This window comes from Medicago sativa, chromosome 8 (genome assembly GCF_051527215.1).
Source record: "Medicago sativa cultivar Bolivia chromosome 8, Bolivia_mono, whole genome shotgun sequence".
Taxonomy (NCBI): domain Eukaryota; kingdom Viridiplantae; phylum Streptophyta; class Magnoliopsida; order Fabales; family Fabaceae; genus Medicago; species Medicago sativa.
Window position 1 is genome coordinate 77,841,919 of NC_140756.1, and position 25,185 is coordinate 77,867,103.

At 35.4% G+C, this 25,185-nt stretch overlaps 2 protein-coding genes across 5 annotated transcripts; one reads left to right on the forward strand and one right to left on the reverse strand.

Annotated features, from left to right (window-relative positions):
• Nucleotides 1-3,638: 3,638 nt before the first annotated feature.
• LOC146901804 (serine/threonine-protein kinase AtPK2/AtPK19-like) lies at nt 3,639-6,792 on the forward strand. Of its 2 annotated transcripts, none has more exons than XM_085738477.1 (6): nt 3,639-4,249; nt 4,339-4,421; nt 4,512-4,632; nt 4,738-4,911; nt 5,345-5,452; nt 5,985-6,792. In XM_085738477.1, exons 1-6 carry the CDS (start codon nt 3,722-3,724, stop codon nt 6,270-6,272), a joined length of 1,302 nt encoding a protein of 433 aa, XP_085594603.1. In that variant the 5' UTR covers nt 3,639-3,721; the 3' UTR covers nt 6,273-6,792. The 2 variants fall into 2 exon arrangements, with proteins under 2 accessions (XP_085594603.1, XP_085594604.1); XM_085738478.1 differs by having other exon boundaries at nt 3,639-4,132.
• Nucleotides 6,793-8,675: 1,883 nt separating this feature from the next.
• MOS14 (ARM repeat superfamily protein) lies at nt 8,676-23,459 on the reverse strand. 3 transcript variants are annotated; one of them, XM_085738475.1, is made up of 27 exons: nt 23,162-23,459; nt 22,721-22,798; nt 22,536-22,598; nt 22,314-22,361; nt 22,043-22,189; nt 21,130-21,261; nt 20,973-21,013; nt 20,218-20,309; nt 18,743-18,870; nt 17,469-17,544; nt 17,204-17,324; nt 17,019-17,118; nt 16,639-16,720; nt 15,711-15,793; nt 15,303-15,422; nt 14,765-14,816; nt 14,442-14,597; nt 13,626-13,749; nt 13,450-13,531; nt 13,280-13,368; nt 13,099-13,173; nt 12,921-12,975; nt 12,033-12,152; nt 10,428-10,520; nt 10,198-10,343; nt 9,458-9,635; nt 8,676-9,346 (listed from the first exon to the last, which is right to left on the reverse strand). In XM_085738475.1, the coding sequence occupies exons 1-27, from the start codon at nt 23,282-23,284 to the stop codon at nt 9,068-9,070; spliced, it is 2,883 nt and encodes a 960-aa protein (XP_085594601.1). In that variant the 5' UTR covers nt 23,285-23,459; the 3' UTR covers nt 8,676-9,067. The 3 variants fall into 3 exon arrangements, with proteins under 3 accessions (XP_085594601.1, XP_085594602.1, XP_085594599.1); XM_085738476.1 differs by having other exon boundaries at nt 22,043-22,176; nt 23,162-23,177; XM_085738473.1 differs by having other exon boundaries at nt 13,280-13,531.
• Between the last annotated feature and the right edge of the window lie 1,726 nt (nt 23,460-25,185).

The following is a 25,185-nucleotide window of genomic DNA, read 5'->3' on the forward strand; positions in this document are numbered from 1 at the left end:
CCTTGGCATTGTTGTCCGACTACTCGAGGCACGTGGCGAACCCTCTTTGGGTGAACCACAATAATGTAAGTGTTTAAATTGTTTAAAATTCTTTAAATGTTTTAATTAATTATATTAGGTAGCGTAAGTGATTTAATTAATTAATATAACGTAGCGTAAGTTGTTTAATTAATTATATTAGGTAGCGTAAGTGATTTAATTAATTAAAATTAGGTAGCGTAAGTTGTTTAATTAATTAATATAACGTAGCGTAAGTGATTTAATTAATTAATATAACGTAGCGTAAGTTGTTTAATTAATTATATTAGGTAGCGTAAGTGATTTAATTAATTAATATAACGTAGCGTAAGTGATTTGAATCATTTAAAATAGTGACAATGTCTTATTTAACTTGAATTTCAGATGTGGCATGATCAAGCGGGTTATAAGTGCGTAAACGCAGGGAAGAGGTTGAAGGAGCTCGATAAGCCGGAGGAGGCTTTTGAGATGGTTTTGGGAGCCTGTGGAGGAGTCTGGCCTCCATGGTTTGATACACGTTGGGTATGCGACTGTGACCCATGCGATGATACGTGCTCTGTGCGAGAGGTGGCACACGGAGACGAGTAGTTTTCATCTACCTGTGGGGGAGATGACGATCACTCTGGATGATGTGCATAATCTCCTGCACGTTCCTATTTACGGCCGCATGTTGGAGCACGATGAGTTGATGGATCGGGACCGATCGATTGATATGATGACCAGGCTTTTGGGCATGTCAGATGCTGATGCCAGAGATCAGGTTAGGGAGGAATCTCCTGGTCATATCAGTTATCCCGCACTGAAGCGGGTTTATGAGGAGCACCTGACTGAGGCTAGACGGCTTGAGCGTCCACAGTTGAGGGAGGAGATGCAGGAGAGAGCCAAGAGGAGGGCGTGCTGTGTGAGGAGTTTCCTTTTATATCTCGTCGGTTGTGCGTTGTTCACTAACAAAACGAACAGACACATCGACTTGATATATCTGGATTGCATGGCGGACTTGGGGGCGATTGGGAAGTGGTCGTGGGGAGGGATGACCTCAGCCTACCTCTATGATTATCTGGATGATTCTGTTATCTTGAATAACAGAACGATGGCTGGCTCTGCGACTCTTTTGATGGTAATATTTATCTTAATTTCTTTATGAATTTATTTTATAAATTTTATTATAATGTTAGACTATTATTTTGTGTATTAACTACTTTATTGAATATTTATTGAATATTTAACTCAAATAATTATTTTTGTGTATTATTTATTTTGTTGCAGGGATGGATTTTGGAGCATTTGCCAGGTCCTTACCCAAGGAAGCGTAACCGGGATTGGGACCCGCGGACACCATGTGCTGGGAGATGGCTCACTACCAAAGGGCATACGGATGTGCACCATTACCGCGTAGTCCTGGATCGCTTGGAGGTGGATGGCGTCAGGTTTTCTACCTATGGTGATCGCAGAGACGTGCGCTCATTTAGCATGCTGTGCACTTACTCTGGATGGCTCATGTGCGGGAAGGAGAGGGTGTACCGTCATTTGCCTGAGCGGGTGAAGAGGCAGTTCTCCTTTGTGCAGGACATTCTCAGACATCCTTCAGCTGTCCCTCAGGTGCCTACACAGATGCTGACTACCGTGTTGATGGACGCTACTGCATGGTTAGTAGGTGGTTGGGTAGATGGGTGTCAGACACCATGGCATCATGTTCCTGGCTACATGGCTTGGTATGCCACAGTCTCTCACCCTCGCATTCTCCCACCTGATGAGGGATCCCCTCCCAGACCGGCGAACGTGGAGCAACTGATTGAGGAGGAGCATGCCAGGGAGATGCCTGACACACCATCGTCCGGGATGTGGCTCACATAGCCCGAGATATTGCGGCCAGGCATGGCGAGATGACCAAAGAGGAGGTTGTCCAGGAGGTCCTGCAGATAGTTAGTGCTACTGAGCCCATCCTTACTTATCAGATTTCCAGGCGGCGCAGGGGGCAGCAGAGGCAGGGTAGGCAGGGCTGATTAGTATTAGGATTTTTTTTTGTATTTTTTTGACTATGATGATCATGATGTGTTATTATGACATGTTCAATACATTTTCCTATTTATATGACATATACATTTCTTGCGTTTTAATTTTACCATGTTCCTGTTAAATATTGGATGAATATGTTTAGGTATTATTAGATGAAAATTTTAGAAGAATTTTCAATTGGTTATTTGATAAAAAATTTAGATGAAAATGAAAGTTAAAATTGGTTAGGAAGATGGAAATGAGCTTCTGGAAAATGGGCAAGCACGTAGCGGCAGTTAACAACCGCTACATTCAGATTCGGCGGTAGTTAACAACCGCTGGGTACCAACGGCAGTTAACAATCGGCGTGTTTACCAACGGCAATTAACAACCGCTGGGGACATTAAGGTCATTTCCATGTGTCAATTGGAAGTATTCCTTGTCAGAAAAGCAACCTTCAAAGAAAATTGAATAACAATCAGGCTTTTTGGCCCACTCCAGTTAGTTTTGATTAAAAATGAAAACTGCTCTTTATACACTGGTGGTTTGCTCTCAGACAACCTACACTGACAAAAATACCCCTAACGACAATTAACAGATGTTGGAGGACTTTTTAAATCGATTAAACCGATTTTAAAAATGATTAGACCAATTTAAAAAGTATCGAATGACACTTAATTTCCGTTCAACCAACGGTAGTTGGATTTTTGAGTAATTAGAAGAGATGTCTAAAGAGCAATTTTCATTAGAAATTGGTCAAGATTCGGCCGGACTATTAGACTTTGTGTGGCCTACTGTCAACATCTCCATGTGAACTTTGAAAAATAATATTAGTAAAGAAAAATAATTAATAAAAATATATTTGAATATGTAAACTTAATAAAAAAAACATTTAGATAAAACTTGTGAACTTTTAAATTTTTAAATTTTTTTAAAAGGCCAAAAACGATAAGATTAAAATAATCTCCCCAAGAAACATAGGGCATACCTAAATGAGCTCAAAAGTATACATTACAAATAAGTCAAGAGAAATGAAACACACATAAAAAGTAACAAGCTAAATTACACCCGTATACACCCAAAGCAAGCCAAAGAGACAAACCACCACAAATGTAAATCTACGAGAAAAAAATTGCAAGCCTTCAACCACCACAAAGAATGAAGTTTGATGCGATCAAGTAACTGCTCCACCACTTCCTCCACCCCACACTAATGACACACATATCCTTCCACCATACCGACACCTTCGTCCCTCCTCTCCTAATACAACCCTCTTTCACCCCATATTTTGCCGCTAATATTTTATACCACAACCCTCCTCGATCTACTAACAACCTCCAAGCCCACTTCCCAACAATGTTAAATTTTAATTATTAATGTGATGAATAAAACTTGAGCTTAATTGATATAAAAGATACACTCGAGAAATAATAATTCAATTGATTGAGTAAGTGATTTAAGAAGTTGAAGAGTTAAAAAATAAAGTTCGAATTTTGACAAATAAGAAACTAACATGTCAATTAACATAATAATACTAGCATTTGATTTAAAAAATAATAATAATATTCTTGAAACCTATCTTGGAATTATGCAATTAAGTTGAGCACATGAATAATCAATCAATTATTGTATAATTTGGCATTCCCTCGAACACATAACCAATCAGAAAAAGAAGAAGAAGAAGAAGAAACCATACACTCTGTTTGCAATGGCTTCCTCCAATCTCACCAACCTCACCATTCCTCCAATTTCATCTTCATCTTCATCTTCTCGTCCATTCAACGATTCCATCCCATCTCCATCCACCAGCCCACAAGTCATTCACAGTAGGTCCCACTCCTTTGTCGGTCCCTCCCCTCGCTTCCCTCCTCCACCTTCCGATAACAACAACAACAACAACTCTCTCTTCTTCCTCGACGAACTCACTTCCAACAGCGACGAAGAAGAACAAAACGAAGAAATTCAACAACCTCTCCAACACAAATTCGGTCCCGCAGATTTCCAAATTCTCAGAGTTGTAGGACAAGGTGCCTTTGGCAAAGTCTTCATGGTCAGAAAAAAAGTTGCTCATTCTGATTCAAATTCTTCAAACGGTAACAACGGAATCTTCGCTATGAAGGTTATGAGAAAAGACAACATCATTAAGAAAAATCATGTTGATTATATGAAAGCTGAAAGAGATATTCTTACTAAAGTTCTTCATCCTTTCATTGTTCCTCTTCGCTACTCTTTCCAAGTCTCTTTCTCTTTCTCTCTTTAATTAGTACTCAATTACTCTCAATTTTATATAAAATTAACTTACTTAATGTTTATGTTTACTTGCAGACTAAATCTAAATTATATTTGATTTTGGACTTTATAAATGGTGGCCATCTTTTCTTTTATTTATGTCGACAAGGCATTTTTAGGTATGTTTTGTTACTAATCATATCCATAATGTTTTGTTTAATACTCTTTGAATTCACATTAAAGTTTTTAAATTTGGTTTTGTTGGGTAGTGAGGATGAGGCAAGGATTTACACTGCTGAGATTGTATCTGCTGTTTCACATCTTCACAGTAAAGGCATCGTGCATCGAGATCTTAAACCCGAAAACATACTCATGGATTCTCATGGCCATGTAAACAATATCAATTATTTCCTTTGATTTATTATTATGTTTAGTGTTATTGGCAATCGGGTGAAAAATCTGATCTTATTTATGTTTCTTTGTTAAATGTTGTAGGTGATGTTAACTGATTTTGGAATGTCGAAAGAGATTGAGGAATCTGAGAGATCTAACTCCATGTGTGGGACTACTGAATATATGGCTCCGGAAATCCTTCTGGGTAAAGGACATAACAAGGATGCGGATTGGTGGAGTGTTGGAGCGCTCTTGTATGAAATGATAACGGGGAAGGTAATGAATGAACATGACTCGTGAATATCATCTCTTGAATTGTTTAGTACTACTCAGTTTGTCAATTGTGTATGTGTGTCTGTGTATGTGAAGGAGTAACCCTCCGTAATTATCCCGCTAATATATGTCCACCAATCTAGTCTTGAAGAACTATAGGTGTCTTGTCCTGGACGTAATTGCTTATGCAATAGGGGAAAGGTAGTTAATTTTATGGGAATGAAAAGTTTGGATAAGGAGCTTATTGAGAATCAATCTTTTTATTAATTATTGTTTTGGAAATTGATGTCTTGATGAAACTGCTTATTTTGCTATTGGGAAGTTTTTTTTTTTTGTGTGTGTGTGTAAGTGCACCAGGTAGAATTGTCTGTAATAGAAAGGGTTTTTGCTATGTTACGTTCATTCTTTTCCCTGATTGTTAAGTGTCATTTGGCAGGCACCATTTACACATACTAACAGAAAGAAGCTACAGGAGAAAATTATTAAAGAGAAAGTTAAATTTCCACCGTACCTTACCAGTGACGCTCATTCTTTGCTCAAAGGAGTAAGTAGACAACACACAGTACTTTACAAGCTTTAGGTGTAAAGGTTTCAGATTGTATATTTCTGAATTCACTACCTTGACATATATTTGTTGGTATATTTCTGAATTACTTTTTTTAGGCCTATTTGTATAAACAATTTAAGTGATCATAGCATAAGCACTTATCATATAAGTGGTCATGTATAAACTATTTCTATAAAAAAGATAAAATAAAGTTGAACTGTTTTCATATAAGCTACAAGCTGTTTTGATAAGCTATCCTAGAGAACTTATGAAAATTAGTTAAAAATAGCTAATGGATACATCATAATTTGTTTTCATAAGCTCTCCCAAACAGTCTCACAATTGTTTATGCCAATAGGTAAGCTCAAATAAACCAATCCAAACCGGCCCTTGGTGAGCGTGACTTTTTTGGGAGAAATTGTATACCAGTGCTCTTCTTTACTCCAAAAGTGACCTTATCTATATTCTATTAGGATAGTTCTATTCATTAAAAGAAGACTGCACATTGATTCCTGTTTACTTGTTACAGTTGCTGCAAAAGGATCCATCAACAAGGTTAGGCAGTGGGCCAAATGGAGATGAGCAGATAAAAAATCATAAATGGTTTAAGTCAATCAATTGGACCAAATTGGAGGCAAGAGAAGTGCAGCCCAAGTTTAAACCAGCTGATGTGGCTGGAAAAGAGTGCACGGCTAATTTTGATCGATGCTGGACAACAATGCCTCTCGAGGACTCACCAGCATCAACTCCTACAGCAGGTGACCATTTTCAGGGCTATACTTATGTGGCACCAAATCCTTGGCTTTCTTCTAGATAAAACTGATAGCACTGAAATCCAAAGGAAAATGTTTGTATGGACTGATTAAAGAATAACCCGAAGAAGGCACGCCTCACTGATTTTAAATTTGTTTTCTTGGCAAGTAAGTAACACAGATCTCTCACAAAGGTGCCACCCGGTCTATTTTCGAAGTTGTTTTTAAATGAGCATTGCGATGGTTAATCTTACAGATGAATATATAGATAGATGAATAGAGTTTCCAGTGGCTCTGATGTAGCTTTCATATTTGTGCAGCTTGGTTTAGTTCTTGTTATGAACTAATACAAGGTCAAAATTACTTGAATAGCTTTGTTTATATCAGCATTAACATATTTGGCTAGCTATTGTGCGTGAGGGTGGCATATTTATATTTGACTTCTTGTTCGTCAAAAGCATTGTATTTGTACGTATCGAATTGCTGTCAGTGTCCTATTTTATGACAGAAAGCTAACATTTAAAGCTTACTTCTTGTGTATTTAGCCAGGAGCTATTGAAGATGCAGCTATCATGTGGTTATAAATCTCTTAAGTGGCACTAATATCTTCTGTTTTGTTTCCCTTCAACTAAGGCTCACACAGTCTTTTTTACTTTTTTTCATTCATTCATTCAATAGAAGAAAGTAATGACAAACATTGAGATACTGTTAGAGAAGCATTAGGGAAAACACCAATAGCGGTCATAATTTAACAGAATTTGAACAAATTACTATTATTACACTATTTAGTGTACAACATTGTCAAATAGCAGCTATTGCGTAGCATAATTTGATCTAAGCAGTGGGTAAAATCTACTTTGGGATTTTCTATTTGCACTTCAGCATTTTCTAGTCCACTACTCCCTCTTCACAAATCTTATTTTTCCATCTTCAAAACACCCGTATAAATAAATGTATGTTATAAAAGTTTAGGGCATGGTTGAACTTATATTAAAGAAAGTTTAGATATAGTTATATTAAAATTGTTGGTGCAGTTTTCCTTGTAAAATAAGACGTGTATAAGGGGAGAGTTGATATTTGTGTTGTATGTTATGTAATTTTGGTTGAAAACTGACTTGAGCTTGTAATGCTAGAGAAGCCAAGTCAAAAATCAGTTGTTATAACAGAAAAGGATGGTAGCACGTCGACAAGAGGATATGAGGGTGAGGTGAGTAAGTGATAGAGAAGAACTGATAGAGAATATTCTCTCAACCTTCTATAAAAAGATGCAGTGATTGGCCAGCATAGGTGTGCAGAATCTGATGATCATTCTTTAACTTTTCCATTTGAATTTCTGTTCTCTCTTAGCTTAGTCCTGTTATTATTATTTCAGTACTATTTGCCTTTTCTCCAAATGGACTTGATGCCGTAATTGTCAATTTTAATTGTACTTTCGCATTCTCTTGTACTATTTCATTGAAGATCAAAATAGAGAATCTATCTTCAGATTCACACCATTGTTGATGTCCTGCATCTAGTTACTGTTGTGAGGGCTCAAACCCTTTAAGTTGATGATTCAGCAAAGCTAGTCTTTGACAGAAGTGATAAGCCAGTAAACAAGCATAGGTTTGGGTTCAGCCGGTTCCCTGTAAATGTCCCACACTAGGTTGCATTAAGGTACATTTCACAAAATGACAGTTTGAAAGCTTGATGAGTATGCCGATTTGTTGCCATTTAAATAGTTAGTAACTCGTTTGACGCGGTACAAACTTTAAAAAGTCGAGACTTTCTATTTACCAAAAATGAGCGTGTCAAATCATATTTAAAAAAAGGATAAAACTTAGATGCATTTTCTTATGTGCTTTCCATATGGTTCTTACCTATAAAATTCACTATTTTTTAGATATAACAAACTTTGAGAGAATTATAGTTTTGAGAAAATCCAAGGGAATTTATAAAACTGATTTCGGTGTTTGAAAATACACTTCTAGGCCATGTGTTGTCTAAAAGTGTCTTATCAATTTATCAAAAAGGTAAATGTAAAAAGTTTTAGTAGATGACAGAATAGAAACAAGCACCCAGGCGTCAAAAGCAAATTTACCTGAAGAAATGTGGATATGAAATGGGACTCCAAACAAGATTACTTCCAATGGAGAAACGTATATATTCAAGACCAAACGAGATAAATCTTTCAAAAAACCATGTAATAATCCAAGTCTGATACTATAGTAGTAATAACTGATAATATCTTCTATGATGCACATTTGGTTAATCTTTTGGTGGTATGTTCCAAAGTTATTCCTTCTTCAAAAAAAAAAAAAAAATGTTCCAACGTTATTTGTAATTCTGTATTTTAATTAACAGATGAGGAAAAGGGGTGAATAATCTATTTCCGAAGCTACCAGAAGCCTCAAATAAGAACTTAAACTATATTTCAATAAAATCAATCATGAATCAGTTAAAAAAATTGAACCCCGAACACAAATCAATTGAATCATTTTAACTATCCATAGAAAACATTGATGACCAGAACACAGTATATATTCCCAAATCGGTATTCATTTCAAACTAAATTGCAGCAACTTATGATTGTACTCTATTTTACCCCCATTTTTCTGTTGTCATTAAATTACAATTGTATACCATGTAACCTCCGCCCCCAGAATGGCAACCAGGACAACGACATCCACTCTACAAAGGAACAGCACCCCGTTTAATTTTTCCTGGCCAACACAACATGTCGGGGCAAATTCTCCCAAAAAAATCGGAGAATGGCATATAAAAAAACGAATATAACAAATAATACACAACCAACTAGCCTAACTGATAGACAGGACCTAAACAAAATGGTCTTATCATATCATAGGCGTTTACCGATCCTCTATGATACACACACCAAATTCAACTCGAGTGGTCTCAGAGCATCTTGAACTATTTCCTGAACTGCTCTATTGCGCCGGCAAACATCTGAGAGCTCTTCAATTGGAACAGATAGGCCATTAGTATCACCTCCAGATGCCACATCTGAAAGTGCTTTTAAGAATCTTGATCGTTCCAAGTCTGTGACAGCAGTTGATGGAATTAACGTAATACTCTTTTTTGCCCATTCCAGTGCTAGCATCCCATATGATCGAGTTAATGCCAGTAGTGTGTAAGACACCTGAGAGACGTGCAGGTGCATAGACATTGAGAAAGTTAAACTTCATCCTATCAGAAAAAATTTAATATATATGAAAATGATATGCAGTCAACAATGACTTGAGAAAATTACCACTTCTACTCGAGATTTTGGAAGTGCTCCAGTTAATGAAGCAACCAAAATTCTGGTAATGCTGGAACCTCTAGGAATAATTATACTATCTCTGATTGGTAAAAATGGCTCCCCCGTTGTGGTGTTTGCCAGATCAAAAATATCAGAAAAGAAATGCAATATGGAATTGGAAGCCTCCCTGCACGAGAGAAGGGGGTAACAGCAAAGGGTAAACAAACATGCCACAAAATGCTGAAAATTTTGAGATATTCATTCAACTCTCATAGCATAGTCTCGTCAAGAGTTACAAGCACTCAAGTTAACATGCAGCAATCATACTAAAAAGTAAAACAAACAGGTTTGAAGGTAGAGAAAAAAAAGCAATCAATACTGTCCCTTGTTATAAAATAACTGGTATTTTAAGAGGGAAGTATTTCACTTGTAAATTTCAATAAGCATCTATTCCTTAAGTAACTCTATATATGTTATAACAAACAAAAAAATTCATACATGCCCTCTTTCCATGCAGATGGTGCCTATAGACAGTGAGCCTAAAATAAAAGTAAAATGCAGACATTTATGCAGGAGGAAATCAGACATGGAACTGTATGAAAAATAATTATGGGATTCCTAATATCTCAAGAATAAATAAATAAGCACAAAAAAAGTGTGAGAATGCACATGATAATGATACCATTTTAGAATAGTGTAGGATGCTTTCAACATTGTGCGAGTGTATGTGTGTGGGAGAGAGACCATACCTATGCTGTACTGTGATCCCAATCATAGAGCAATCAACTAACGAAGGAAAAACTGGCGAGGGGATAAACAACTGAGGACAGTAGCGAATACACCTTGAAGCCAACAAAAAACAATCATCTGCTATATCAGGCCGGGCTGTGAATTCCTGCAGCAAAAAGTGTGATAAGACATTCAAATACTATACATAGATCTGGAAGGAAGTGCTAAAGCAAACTCGCCTCAATCACACCTGAATACTTGTGAGAAGGCGCGTTGTGTGCCGGAAAAGCGCCTCAATCAAATTCTTCAAGTAGTCAGCACAAGATGGATCAGATCCAAATATCTGAAATGTAAAAAACAAACCACCGAAGTTATACAAAACTAGTTCATTGGCCATGCCATTTGAAGGGAAGAATTCTGGACATTCCTATAGGTTCATATTCTATCAGAATTTTCATATGACATCGTCAAAGAAACAAGAACATTCAAATGAAAGGAAAAGACAGGTCAATTAAATAAAAGCATGTCTAGAGGATATCAAAGTATAATGTTTGCAGCAAGGGCTGCTGGAAAGCAGCACAGGGTGAGGGGAGATGAAGTCATTTGGAGAAGAAGAAATGACAAGTCAGGAGGATCCTATTTTTTCGCCATTAAGAATTTTAGGAGGAAGTGGCTAATTTGATTAAAAAAAACAGAGGGAACAGCTATAACCTGAGAACAAAAAATAACTATTTACGAGTGAAATGACAAAAAAAATCCAAATAAGACAGTTTTGTGGGAGTTTCACTGTGGCGGCCACTACAACAGTTATTTTGTCACCATCTGATTGCTATTAGTGGCGATGCACCCGCTACTCATAACCACAATGAAATGGGATTTTGTGTAGTGCCTAGGGGTCACTGCGCTAAACCTCTATAGAGGCCGCTATTGACTACAGAGTAATAGAGGGTAACCTCTGATTGTAAGGAGACATATCCATTAATCTATGTTTATTCAATCTATATTTTAGTTCCTATCAAGGAAGCATGTAGTCATTTGAAAGATAGTTGGAGCCTTTGGGTTAGGGAGATGCAGACCTTCAATTTCTGCAATATTCCTGTAAATTGAGGAAATTGCTCCCTTATCTTAGTAATACAATATCAGATGAACTACATAGCACAGTTTTAGCAATGTATATATACAATCAGGTTAATAGTGCAGTAAAACATATTACAAGGAGTGAGAGTGAGACAAGCCCGTATACTCTTAAAAACCTAATGCTAACTCTTATAACACCAACAATAATTCAACCCACCATGAAACAAACTCATGAATGTAGGGTATTGGAACGCAGTATGAAACTCACAGGATCATGATCATCCAATCCTACAAGTAAAAATGCACCGACTACCTAACAATCATGGTGAACCGCCACTCAAAACATAACTGTACTTCCAAGTACAAGACACAAGTTAAGGAAATCATATTTACTTTTAAATCCATTATTCGAGAAAAATTATAGGATAAATGAAGAGAGCTCATTAAAGAAAGAAAAGTTTAAAACTTTAATACAAACATAACATCACAAGTTCAATGACATAACACTCTCCAAGTCTTCTGCATGTCTCACAAGGATCCCATAACAGATCAGGAGGCAGCACTGAAAACACAGGCACTAGCCAAAATAATCATAAACTAGATAACAAAAAAAGCTCTGAAATTAAGAAGGTACTCAAATTCACCTAAGGTAAAAAATGAAAGGAAAAAAAAAAGCCTTCAAAGTCAAGATTTATCTAACTTCACTTTTGTATGCATACAAAACAATTGCTTACATGATCAATAAAGGTTTCCCTTAGGAATGGTAAGATGTGAATACCTTTATAACTTCACTAGAGAGATAAAGAAAGCATGGCTGGTGGTGCTGCATATACAGACTCTGAATCTCTTCCAGCATTGCACCAATTGTGAGCCCCATGAACCTTCCAGAAGTTCTCACCTAGAAACATGCGATAGAATATTGCTAGAGCAACAATGAATAATACAAACTAATATTATCAAGAAAATGCATAGAACCAACTCGGCTTGTACAGACTCTTTAGTCTAGCCAACTGAAAACTTAGCTTTAAAGCCCAAGGAAAGAAAGACATCATAAACATAGTATTCAACCACATGAAAATTTAGTCATGAACATGTTAAACACATAAAGACGTGATATACAAGGGTTGAAACCACAACAATAGTTGGATGAGTGCCCAAATCAATTGCATAAGCCTCAACTCGACCCCACAAAACTGGCTTGTAAAGTAAAGGTACCATGGGAGTTAAACTTTTTGTCAATATCACTCCCACGGCTATTGGGTGTGTTGTATGGATACTATGGGTAGCCCATTAAATGATCTAGGATAGGTTTTGATATCATATTATGCTTCGGGTATAACTCAACCCAACAAAACAAGCTAGTAAGGTCAGGATTTTCTAGGCATTATAAGTTCTATTTAGACCTTATCTCTACCCAATATAAAAGTTCAAATTTTCCCAATACTCAATATCAAACGCCGAGGTATTAATAATTACTTTCTTCACAGGGGGATTGGGTAGCTCAACTTGTTTGAGCCAAGGGTTACATGAGTTGAAGGTCCCGGCTTCAAACTCGGGCGAAGACTAATCTAACAATTAATTATCATTAACATTGGCTGTTAAAAAAAAAAATATTACTTTCTTCACAGCGCAAAAATGTAGCAAAATAATGGTCCAGCTTACTTACTGCATATTTACATGCTCTGCAAAGAGATTCCATTGTTCTCATGTCCCAAGCACGACTGGCATCGATAATGATAAAAAAAGAAAGTCTCAGATAAAAAAGCTTCAAAAAATAAAAGAACATAATAAAACAAAGAAAGTCATATAAAGTTAAGCATGGGGAGTAGTTTGAGACTACTTACACGTCAAAAATAGCTTTAAAAATTGGCCAAAGCCGTTGGATAGCATCTGCCACAACTTGAGGATGTTTTACATATCTAGAAGTAGATACAGTTGCATGTTCAGTATTGTGATACAAATTATTTTATTTATAAAAAAAAGGTTGGGGTGTGCAGACATAAAAGTACAAAACATTGAACACACCTAAATATGTAAGCAAAACGATCGATATGAATCGTTAACTGACGACAAGAACTTTTACTTAAGCTTTCAGGACCTTGATTGATGGCTTCCTGGTGGAACAAAATGTAAGGGGAAAAAACAATCATCAAAAGAGTAAGTAAAACTAAAAATCTCAGCAGACAGACACTAACCTGTAAAGGAGATATAATTGGTATGCATAATGCCTCAAGTGCTCTCTTAGCATCATCCAAAGGAAGTTCAGTAACAACCATACTACATTGAAATTTAAGATGACCAAATCAACTTCATTAAAAATAGAATCGGTAGCAAACAATTATTCCCCAAGTATTTCAGGGAACCAAATTACCTCAAGGCTTCAACCAGGTGCAACGAGTCTTCAGCAGAAACTTTGAAACTATCTTCCCCGCTAACTGTCCGATTGTAGATGTGGAACAAACCATCTAGGCATCCACAAAGCTTTTTACGGCAGTCTGAAATCAGAAACAAATCTTGAGTCATAAGTAACACATCAAATACATGAAACAGTGTCAACTTGCCCCCTCATGCAAGACCACTTTGGTTTTGAAACATGAACAATGCACAAACCAAACTACCTAGTGATTAAATTCAATTTTTATTTAGAGATAAGAGGATAATGTTCACCACTTGGTCATAGAGGCTTTAATACCAAGTACCAAAATATTCTGCCAAATCAGGCAAGTAAAAAATGTAACGGAAATTAATTAAAGCAACATGTTCCCCATTCTCTTCTTCCAATGTTTTCTTTCTTAATTCTTCTTCTGAAAAAAATGAAGAATCATTACAGATGTTATTTAGTAAAGCATTTTTTTTATCTTTCTAGTTTATAATTAGATTCCTGCAATACTTTCTTGAAGAACTTACTTAAACAAGTTGCATCCTCACATAAAAGCACGAGAATTTTAGCCGTTGTTTATGAAAATGACCAAACCAAATTCTTCAGGTAAAACTATTGCAAAGCCTCAGTCAGAACCACAGTTCAGAAAATTGATTTGTAAGCATTGAATGTAGTCAGTCACTCATCTTCACCTTGTTTGCACTGAATACTACTGTAGCTCATCTAGGTAACGTGTCAACATTCTAAGGGGCAAACACTGAACATAAAGTTCACAAATACACTCAAATACTAGTTCACTATAAATACCATCACAGATGTGCCTAAACGCCAAAGCAGCAGCAGCTGCGCATTCTTCAGATGTACTCATTCCGTTCATTAGGATATCTAAAACTGAAGGGAGTATAGACAGTCCACATGGTGCTGTATCAAGCCATTTTGAATAAGCTCCAATAGTTCCGCAGACTGAAAATATGGAAACAATACATAACAAACATCATAATGAGTGGTTCCAAACAAATAAATCTGAACAGAAAAGCTACAAACTTAACCATGTACAGAATTACAAGGAGAGAATTCATAAATCTGTAAGTCACGTGAGAAGGTGATTACACAATTTTTCTTTACATTACCTGTCTGGAGTAACTGGGGTACAGGAGGAAGTTTCGGAAGCAAGGCCATGATCTGTATGAAACAAACACCAGAAATGCAAAAAATATAAGACAATGATAGTTTATGAGCTTGCAAAAGATCACATTCGGATGGGGATGTCACACAATTACAAGGACGTACACATATAGCCCTCACACAAATCAAATATAAGTAAGACCCCTAAATTATGTAAAACAAATATATGCACTTCTCCCTCAAAATTAGAGAATTATTGTGTAATCATTGAGCAAGTTGTTAATATATCAAAATACTACAGGTTAAATATCAACATAAAGGGGAGATTACAATAGATTCCCTGAATCCCTAAAAAATAAGCCATATTAAAAACTCCTTCATTGATGCCCAAGGGCATCAAAATCAATTACTGTGTGGCTTCTAGAATCTCGTACAAGGCGTGCTTTAATGAAAGGAATGTTTTCTCATACTTTTAGTAAAATCATTTAGATATACTTTAGGGAAGTTCAATAAAATTTCACAAAACTAAAGCTGTAACCTTACCTGAGGCATTACTTCTGCTTCAACAACTGACACATAACTTGATATAGCCCGAATACAAAACAAAGCAGCTTCTGCTGGACGCCATTCCTTTTGTTCATTACTACTATTACCAGATACTGCCTAAAAATGGCAAAAGGTGGTTCAGAAACAATGAAGAGGAGTAGGATATAACATTCACATTATTTTTATATGCTGAAACAACATTCATGCTATTTAGGAAAAATAAGTACATACAAGAGGGAAAAAATAGAAACAACTTCTAAAGTCTACAGCTAATATTAAATTAATGTAAAGGAAGATTAAAATGAAATTAAAGATGTTAAAATGAAATTAAAGATGAGCTTTCCAAGCCTCATTAATATTAAGGAAAGCATATTTCAATCAACCTCGTCCAGATGTAATACATACCTCAAGAAGTTTCATATACAGAATTTTAAGTGTGGCATCACCACCAAGAACTGAAGCAGCATCTGTTAATACATCCGCAACAGCTGAAACAAGAAATTGCAGTTAACCAATTAGAATAGAAATACCATCTAATTCTGATTCAAATGAAATTGATAGAGACTTAGCAATCTGTTAACAAAATTTAGCTACATGCAAATGATAAAAAGGAGTTGTAGAACATAGAAATTCAAGGATGGGAATGTGAGAAGGTCCTACCAAAACTATTTAAAGAGAAACAAAGCGTAGAGGATAAAATGTACTACCAAAACTATTAAAAAGACATGCAATAGCCGCGAAATTGGTCATCCGACAATACACAGGATATCAAGTTGGTCCACCAAACATTTTGGACATTGATTTGGCCATTCATAGTGTATCCTAAGTGTCAGCATAGAGACCAAATTGAAGTCCAAGGATATTTCGTGGACCTAATTTATGTTTATTTAATGTCCAAGGATTAGAAAACTCATTATCAAGTTTCAATTCAATGCCAAAGTAGGTTGATGTTAAAACAATAGAAATTTAGAAAGCTATCAAGTTTCAATTCAATGCCAAAGTATGTTGATGTTAAAACAATAGAAATTTAGAAAGCTCGGGAACTGCTACTAAAAATGCTGTATCTGATGATAAGATATTTTGAGCAAAACCAAAAATTGTGAGCCATACCCAACAAGAACCACATAGGTCCAGCAAGTGCAATTTAAGAATTCTGGTCTCCTTGTATATAATTATAATAATAATAATAATAACAACAACAATAATAATAAATAATGAGTATAATACTTGTACCCCAGAGTAGAATCAATCAGTGTACAAGTAGAGCAATGAGAGAGAGAGAAAAGGAAACAAATAAATGCATCACAACAACAACCCTCCGCAAATCCATTACCAAATTTAGTATGCTTAAGATCCTTAAGGTCCTCAGACGAAAGATCTTGATAATCTTCAGGATACTGAACCCGGTAGCTAACCTGTAAAAATTACATGAAAAGATCTAATAACTACACAATTCAGTCATTACTGGAAGAAGAAGAAAGAAAGAATAAAAAAAAAAAAGGAGTATGCATGAAAGCTACAAGAATCTTGAGAATAGTATAATATCTAAAAGAAGAATAGTGTTTTTTATTATATATAGAATGTAGATGATAACAAGATTGATTTTAAGGTAGCACACACGACAGGCTTGAAACCATGAACTACTGAAGGTGTTCAAATGTTGCAGGGGAGAATTTTGATTCCAACTTCCAGTCTCCAACCAAGAAGACTCACCAGTGATACAAGTGACTCATAAGCAGGACGAAAAACCTGCAGCCTCTTATTTCTCTCAGCTTCGATGCATGCTTCATTACCATATGAAATATAGGACTCCCTGTCAGATTATGTAATAATTATATTTACAATCTGGTAAAAGCAATATCCACCAAGAACCATACTTTCAAGAGTAAAAAAATTACCTTCTAGTTAAGTTCAACTGAAGACTATGCCAGAAGTTAAATGTCATAGAAGCAATATCATATTCTGGATGAGAAGCAACTTCCAACAATGCATGCACTATTAACATTGATTCATCAGAACCTGGAATATAAATTTATCACGATTTAGATCCAATTGGTTCAACACCAGATAGATCAATGAGCAACTTGTGAGGGCTTCAAAGTTAATCACAGTCATACTGTGCAAAAAAGCACCAAACTACAGAGTATAGCAATGCACAAATACCAGTTGCAATCAGTTCCACGTATGAATCACCCATGTCCGCAAATAACCTAGCAATTGCCTTCACGTCTTCCTCATCCTAAAGGCAGAAAAAAGGATCATGACCATAGTAGACCTTTAAACATGAAGTATAGCATGCAACTGTGTGTGTAAACTAAAAACGAGAATATCATACATACTATAATTGAAATAATTATTAAGGCTATAAATATATCAAGGTAGAAAAAGTTGATCACTTCTGTCAATGGTTTTTCACATAAATTAGAACTGAATTCCTCCAGAAGAATTTCTCAGAAAAGGTTTGTTTAATGATATGACGGCATTTTCCTCAAAAGCTCACAAAATCAGTGACAGGGACACCTAATCAACCCAACTAGTTATATAATGAAGACTATATCAGAATAAAAATAGGGTTCAAAACCCTTAGTTCTTCAAGGAATTGATGCCCTATATCGTTTCACTACTGCTCTGTTCCTTTTCCAATCCAACTCGACACCACGACACATCTATGGTAGATGACACTTTTTCCAGTAAAACATGTGTAGTCTTTCCACACTTTATTCGTACTCACAGGTCTGCCTTCTTTTTACTGCAAATTCAATTTCCAGAAGGCGGGTAGGCTAGGGCTTATTTTTTATGACAAACTTTAACTTGGAGTAATTATTTGTTTCTGAGTCTTTGTATACATTATTATGCAGTGTAACTTATGTGCGTTTTATCTATTTTCTTTTGTATCACAATTTACAGCAATCCCACTAAGAAAACATTTGATGTGGCTTTTTATTGGATGTCCACGAAGTTATCTAAGGCTGGCATTCATTCCCTAGAAAGTTGGTATTCACGGTGTGGCCAAAAGTTTTAGCTACTAAATTAAATATATTAAACCAATGATCCATCATAAGAGGGAAACCTAGTGCTATAAATCAAATCAATGCTATCACAAAAAATTGCATTATAAATTTTACACTACGAAGTAAATGCCAACATAGTGAACTAAATCAGCACTATCATAAAGAAAAATTGCTATGATGCTTTGGAATGTAAAACCCCTCGTGCCCCAGAGAAATATCAAACCAATGCTCCATCATAAGAGGGCAACCTAGTGCTATAAGTCAAATCAATGCTATCACAAAAAATTGCATTATAAATTTTACACTATGAAGTAAATGCCAACATAGTGAACTAAATCAGCACTATCATAAAGAAAAATTACTATGATGTTTTGGAATGGACAGCCCCTCGTGCCCCAAAGAATGTAGATTGGGAAGTCTCTTTACCTTCGTAGAATCACTCAGCTGTGATTTAAGATTCATAACTTGAGGAACAATGACTTGAATTAACGGCGCATTAGTGGAAACACCATCAATGTTTCCTGCTGCAGTGTAGTGTATCAACTCGGAAATCACTGAAAAGAGGGTGCAAAGGAAAAAAGATTACCACATTGTCAATTCAAAGACATGGGAAAAGCAACACTATGATTGAATCCAAAGTGATAAAACAAAATAACATTCTAATATTAACAACAACTTAAACTGAAAGCAGCAATTTCCAATAGAAATTAGAATTAGAAATATCAACATTCTTGCAAACAAGCAAAAGAAACACGGTAACTATTACTGAAGAAGTGGGACATGTGGAACCTTAATTAGCATAAAAAACTTCAAGGCAAATTGTGCAGGTTCATTTGCATATCCTTTTCTTCAATAATATTCCTAGACTAACATTTAATAAAATTCACTTTTTACCACTGATTTAAAAGCATAGCTCGGTACATTAGACAGAAATACTGCAACAATAAACTGATCCGTCTCATTTTCAGATTGTAATACTATAGAGTGTTAACCCGGATCTGATGTGCAGATGAAAAATCATGATGGGAACCCAATCCAACATCCAAAACAAACAGGGTTTCGGGATCCACAAACTCCAATGACCGATCAACCCAAAACACCTAGTTTATTTATCTAATGAAGCCGCAAATTATTTATCACGCTCAAATTACCAGCTAACTAAAATTCTTATCATTCTATAATGCCAGATTGCTCTTTCTTTTCAAGTTGTCTCCTTTGTCACAAATGCTCAAAAAAAGGGTAAGATATCATAATCCTCTTAAGAGGAGTGCTAGCAACAGCCACCCAAACACTCTCTTAGCAACACCTAAGAGGAGTAGAAAGATGGTGTTGAAGTGGGATGTTGCTAGCCCTTTTCATCCTCCTAAACATTAAAAATGCGAAAAATACTAAAAAGAAAACAGCAAAAGTAATGTAAAAAATTAATGACAATTTAATCTTATAAAATATCATTGCTAAGCTTTCCTTCATTGAGTTTGGCTGGCTTCACAATGTTAATAATGCTTAAATTTATAGGACTCATGGGAGTAGGTGAATAAATTACTAAAAGATCCACTCTCTTGGAAACACTTGACAATTAATTGATATAATTTAGAAAAGTGATGGAAATGAGAATAATAGACAGTAGTACTATGATGATATGCCAAGTGACGCAAGCACTAAATTGACCCTATTGGTTATAATGATATTTTAAGCAAAGTACTGGTACAAACCTTTCCCAATAAAATTATTAAGAGGTGTTTCATACACCTACCAAAAATCAAAATTCAACGCAGCTGAGCTTTTTATCCCATTATAATTATATAACATCAGCCCAATTAATATCTTGAGAGAATCTCCAGTTCAACTTCAACAGCATATATTTGGAAGAAAAAGAAAGAAAGTTTTCACAGCATTCGTACCATTTACAGATGCCTCTGAAAGTAGCTCAGAATTCAAGTTCGACAGTGCTGTGAGAACTAATGGATGAGAACTAAGAACAGATCCAGGAATCCTGAAAAGAAAAGAAAAAACATTTAAACATAATATAGAATAAAATGTACTATTCCTCTTCTTTTCCCTTTTAAAAGATTGAGAGAATAGAGACCCTCAATATCAATTTCACAAAAAACGACACTTAACTTGATAATCCATCTAATGTCATTAAAAAGATTGAGAGAATAGAAACCCTCAATATCAATTTCACAAAAAACGACACTTAACTTGATAATCCATCTAATGTCATTAAAATGTGACAAAAAGATACAAAATACTAAGGCCTCTTCATTCAATTTTATATATGTCACACTGGAACCAATGACCCAGCATTTTTAGATATGCCACCTACTCTTTTACCGCTTCTAGTTAATAAGATTTCTATGTATGTAGATCTCACAACAATTCGTTATTTTAACAATCTTTATGTGAATGGCAGCAATAAATGTTTATAAAAAAATCTTACAATGAGCGAGTGCCTGGCTAAGATAGATCTATTAATTTTCATACCAAAAAAAAATAGATGTGGCCTTAATAAAATGTTTCTCTCCAACATTACACAATTTAAGATGCCCAAACACTTCTTAAAAAATAATGTGTAGAACAATCTATTACCATTAACAGTAATGCACCATTCAGTAAACAAAATTTAGTTAGAGGCAAAAACAAAGAAAATGTGTACCCATGCTTTAGGCGAAGCCACGAAGCAAATGCCTCAAGAACCTGAAAGAAATGTTAACATGAAAGCACCACCATAAGTCCATAACAATGAACCAGCATTCAAAAATTGACAGTAACGACATAATGGACAGTAAATACAAATGCCATTGACTGGTCACCTGCTCCTTAAGCTCAGCAATACTCAAACACGCTGTCAATATATTAAGAGCAACCTCCATTTGAGAAGTAAGCTCTTTTTCAAATTGACGGCGCCTTTCTGGACGAGCTGCTATCTTATAGTTTAATACTTCCTGCTTATAACGACAAAATAAGTATAAGGCATTACACGTAACGACAAAACGCAACAAAACAAATAGCTAATAAACTTACTTCAATTAAAATATTTTGTTTTTGACCATTTATAGTAGAATATACGAGGTGTATGACGTTAAGTGCTACATAAAACGCTATCCGACAATACAGAGATTTTGTAAAGAATAACTACTTGGCATTTAGCAGCTCAAAATTCAGACATTCATGTCATACATTAAGTGCTACATAAAACGCTATCCGACAATACAGAGATTTTGTAAAGAATAACTACTTGGCATTTAGCGGCTCAAAATTCAGACATTCATGTCATACGTTAAGTGCTACATAAAACGCTATCCGACAATACAGAGATTTTGTAAAGAATAACTACTTGGCATTTAGCGGCTCAAAATTCAGACATTCATGTCATACATTAAGTGCTACATAAAACGCTATCCGACAATACAGAGATTTTGTAAAGAATAACTACTTGGCATTTAGCGGCTCAAAATTCAGACATTCATGTCATATACGTTAAGTGCTACATAAAACGCTATCCGACAATACAGAGATTTTGTAAAGAATAACTACTTGGCATTTAGCGGCTCAAAATTCAGACATTCATGTCATATACGTTAAGTGCTACATAAAACACTATCCGACAATACAGAAATTTTGTAAAGAATAACTACTTGGCATTTAGCAGCTCGAAATTCAGACATTTATGTCATTAATGAAATCAAAAGATGGTCCAAGTTTCTGAAACGTCGGCGCATATACCTCTGGTAAAACTGTAAGTAACTCCAAGAATCCTGGTATATATTCTGGATTGGAATCCATCTCATCCCTGAGCCATTTCACTATTCCACCATCCCCCCAGTCTTGCGCAGGCACGTGCACGGCCAATGCAGCCACTGCAATGCTAATCTACAAGTACGGACAATTTTGAACAGTTCATCTCATTAAACTTAACTTCCATATTAAATATACAAAACTACCCAAAAAAAACCGCAAAGAAGATAGAAGGGCACAAGAAACTTCTTCATGATACCTGAGTTCTGACTTTTGGAGGACCCCTGTGAAACATCTTCAATAAGTTCTGCATTCAAAACAAACATGAGCTAATTAAAGTAAACCCAATGCACAAACATATGAAGTATTGTATCTATTTAAACACTTAAATAGCCATGGTTAGTAGTCCATGACTTAAAAATATAGCACATCTCAAACATAAATAAACATCCTCAGAATTTCTCCACAAAATGTCACTCACATTTAATGAGTCACGCAGTGGCCGGAACGCTGTGGGAGGGAGTTCCTCAAAGTCTCGTTGAACCTATATCATAAACAACCACTCAAAAAGTAAGAAGAAAGCACTTCTAGCAATAATTTTGCAGCCAGAAATCAGCATTCACTTAACATTCTAAAGCATTGCATAAACCCTAACAGTAGAATCACCTTGCTTCTCAAGGTTTGAGAACAAAATATCAAAGTTTCTAGGTTGCTACTGGGATCATGAAGCAAATTATCAGCCACCTGCAGTGATTGAAAACAGACGAAAAAAACAAAAAGTAATTAATATATACCGTAGAATGAGCATATTCAAATCAATGTTTGTATACTGAATTACTGAATTCGCAATCCGAAGAAGAAAATAAGAACCCTAAGATTCCATGAAATCCAAAAATCACAGAAATAGAAACGCTCCACAAAATTCACCGATAGATGAATTAACTTGCAGAGAAGTTCACAGCTCCAGAATCAAAAACGATAATCAAAATAAATTAACAGAAAATCAAGCATCGAGATATGAAAGTACACAGTGGAAAACAAATCGTAGAGCAAAAAGATAAATCAGAAAACAAATCGAGAAAGGTTGAAAAGGATTGAAGATTGAACCTGCCACGCATCGAGAGTTCGTTGAAAATTCTGAAGAAAGCGATCGGCTTGCATGCGAACGGTATCATCAGGGTGATGGTAGAGTGCATTTAGGGCATCTTTGACAGTGTTTTGAAGCTCCATGGGTGAAATCGAATCGATTAGAATAATCGATTCGAGGATGCAAAGAAACGAAAACGAAGAAGCTTAATTGAAACGTGACTCTGTTATCGTTTTAGCTTTTTGGATTTGTAACACACACTGTTGCGTTTGAAATGAGTTTTGTTGATAAAAGCGAAGAAAGGGGTTTTTGGCGCCCGGTGAAGGGGATGGGTTGAAGGGGTTTGATAAAGCGATTTTAATGAAAGAGAAAGAGAGAGATGGTTTTTTATCCGTTGGATTAATTAGAGAGATTGTTTTTTAGTCGTTTGATTGATTGACGCTATGTCAAAGTGGATTGCACTTTTTAGATGGTGAAGATGTGAAAGCAATACAGTGTGTTTGATCTGGACACGTGGCGTTTGTTTTACAGGTTGGAGAACAACTGGGTCCCACTTTCAGACCAAGGCTGAGTTCATCCTTGTTGGACCAAGACGCATGAACTGCACCTGTTCCGTTTTACACTAAGATTTAGGATTAAGATGTGTTTGTTTTGAGGGGAATTTAGGATAGAGATGGTTTTAAACTTAGTTGTTTGGTTTAGTTGTTGAGAGAGATGAAAAGGGGAAAGAATTAATTATGTTGGTTCCGGGTTTCAAAACCACGGCGATGTCACTGACGAGGTCATCATTCTTATCTTTTTGTTTGTTTGATTTAGTTGTTGAAAGAGGTGAAAAGGAAAATAATTATGTTGGTTCCGAGTTTCAAAACCACGGCGATGTCATTAACGAGGTCATCGTTCTTATCTTTTTGTTTGTTTGGTTTAGTTGTTGAAAGAGATGAAAAGGGAAATAATTATGTTGGTTTCGGGTTTCAAAACCACAGCGATGTCAGTAACGAGGTCATCTTTATATAATACAAAAGCTTACATCTTTGAGCAAAAGTACATGTGGCATCTTCATACACCCCATTTCATTTAATGTTTTTCCATCAACCAATCAAAATGTATCTTGACTCATTCATTTTCTATTAGCCAATCAAAATTGAATCATGACTCACTTATTTTTCACCAACCAATCAAAATTGATCATGATATGATTTTCCCCCTATATATAGACAATATGATTTTTTTATTATTTTCATCTACCTCTTCCTCCCATAAAAAATCACGACTTTCAACCTCATTATCTTTTTGTTTTATTTTTTATTGTTTATTTAACATTTCTTATTGTTACGTTCATTTTTATGTGATTTCTTTGGTTGATGTTTCTTATTCATATTCTCTTTTCAATTTTCTTTTGGTGTTTATATGTTCTTTGTTTTTGTTTCTGTCAAAAAACAAATGTTCTTTGTTTTTGTTCGGATCTTTATTTTGGACGTGGAAGCCAATCAAGAGAAAAGAAGAAATGCATCACATATAAATTAGAATATATACGAAGGATCTCTATTACCACGTTCAAATATAATCACTTTCATCTCCCTTTTGTTTTATTTTAATCCCTCAATACTCACAATTTTTTTCTATCTATCTATTCTTTTTGTTTATTTTTTCTCATGTTTCTTATGTTGTTATTTTACTTTTAATATCTTGCTCTTTTATATGTTATTTTGGTTTTTGATTTTTTTTTGCTACTTTATGCTTGAGATGGAAACCAGTCAATAGAGAAGAAGAAATACATCCTATTTTCAAAAAATTGATTGAATCGATAACTTTGGAGTGAAAAAAGATAAGAAATACATAATAGAAAATCAATTTTATGGCACCTGTGATTTTTGTTTTTTGAGTCAAAAAGTTCCTTTTTCTTTAATTAAAAGGGAGCAAGGTGCTACCCTAAAATTTTAAGTGCATTTTCAAAAAAATAGTAAACCTTACAATCATTTATATTTTATTTCCTTCATCCTAATTAAATATTTAAATGAGTTTATACTATTTTTAAAATTAATAT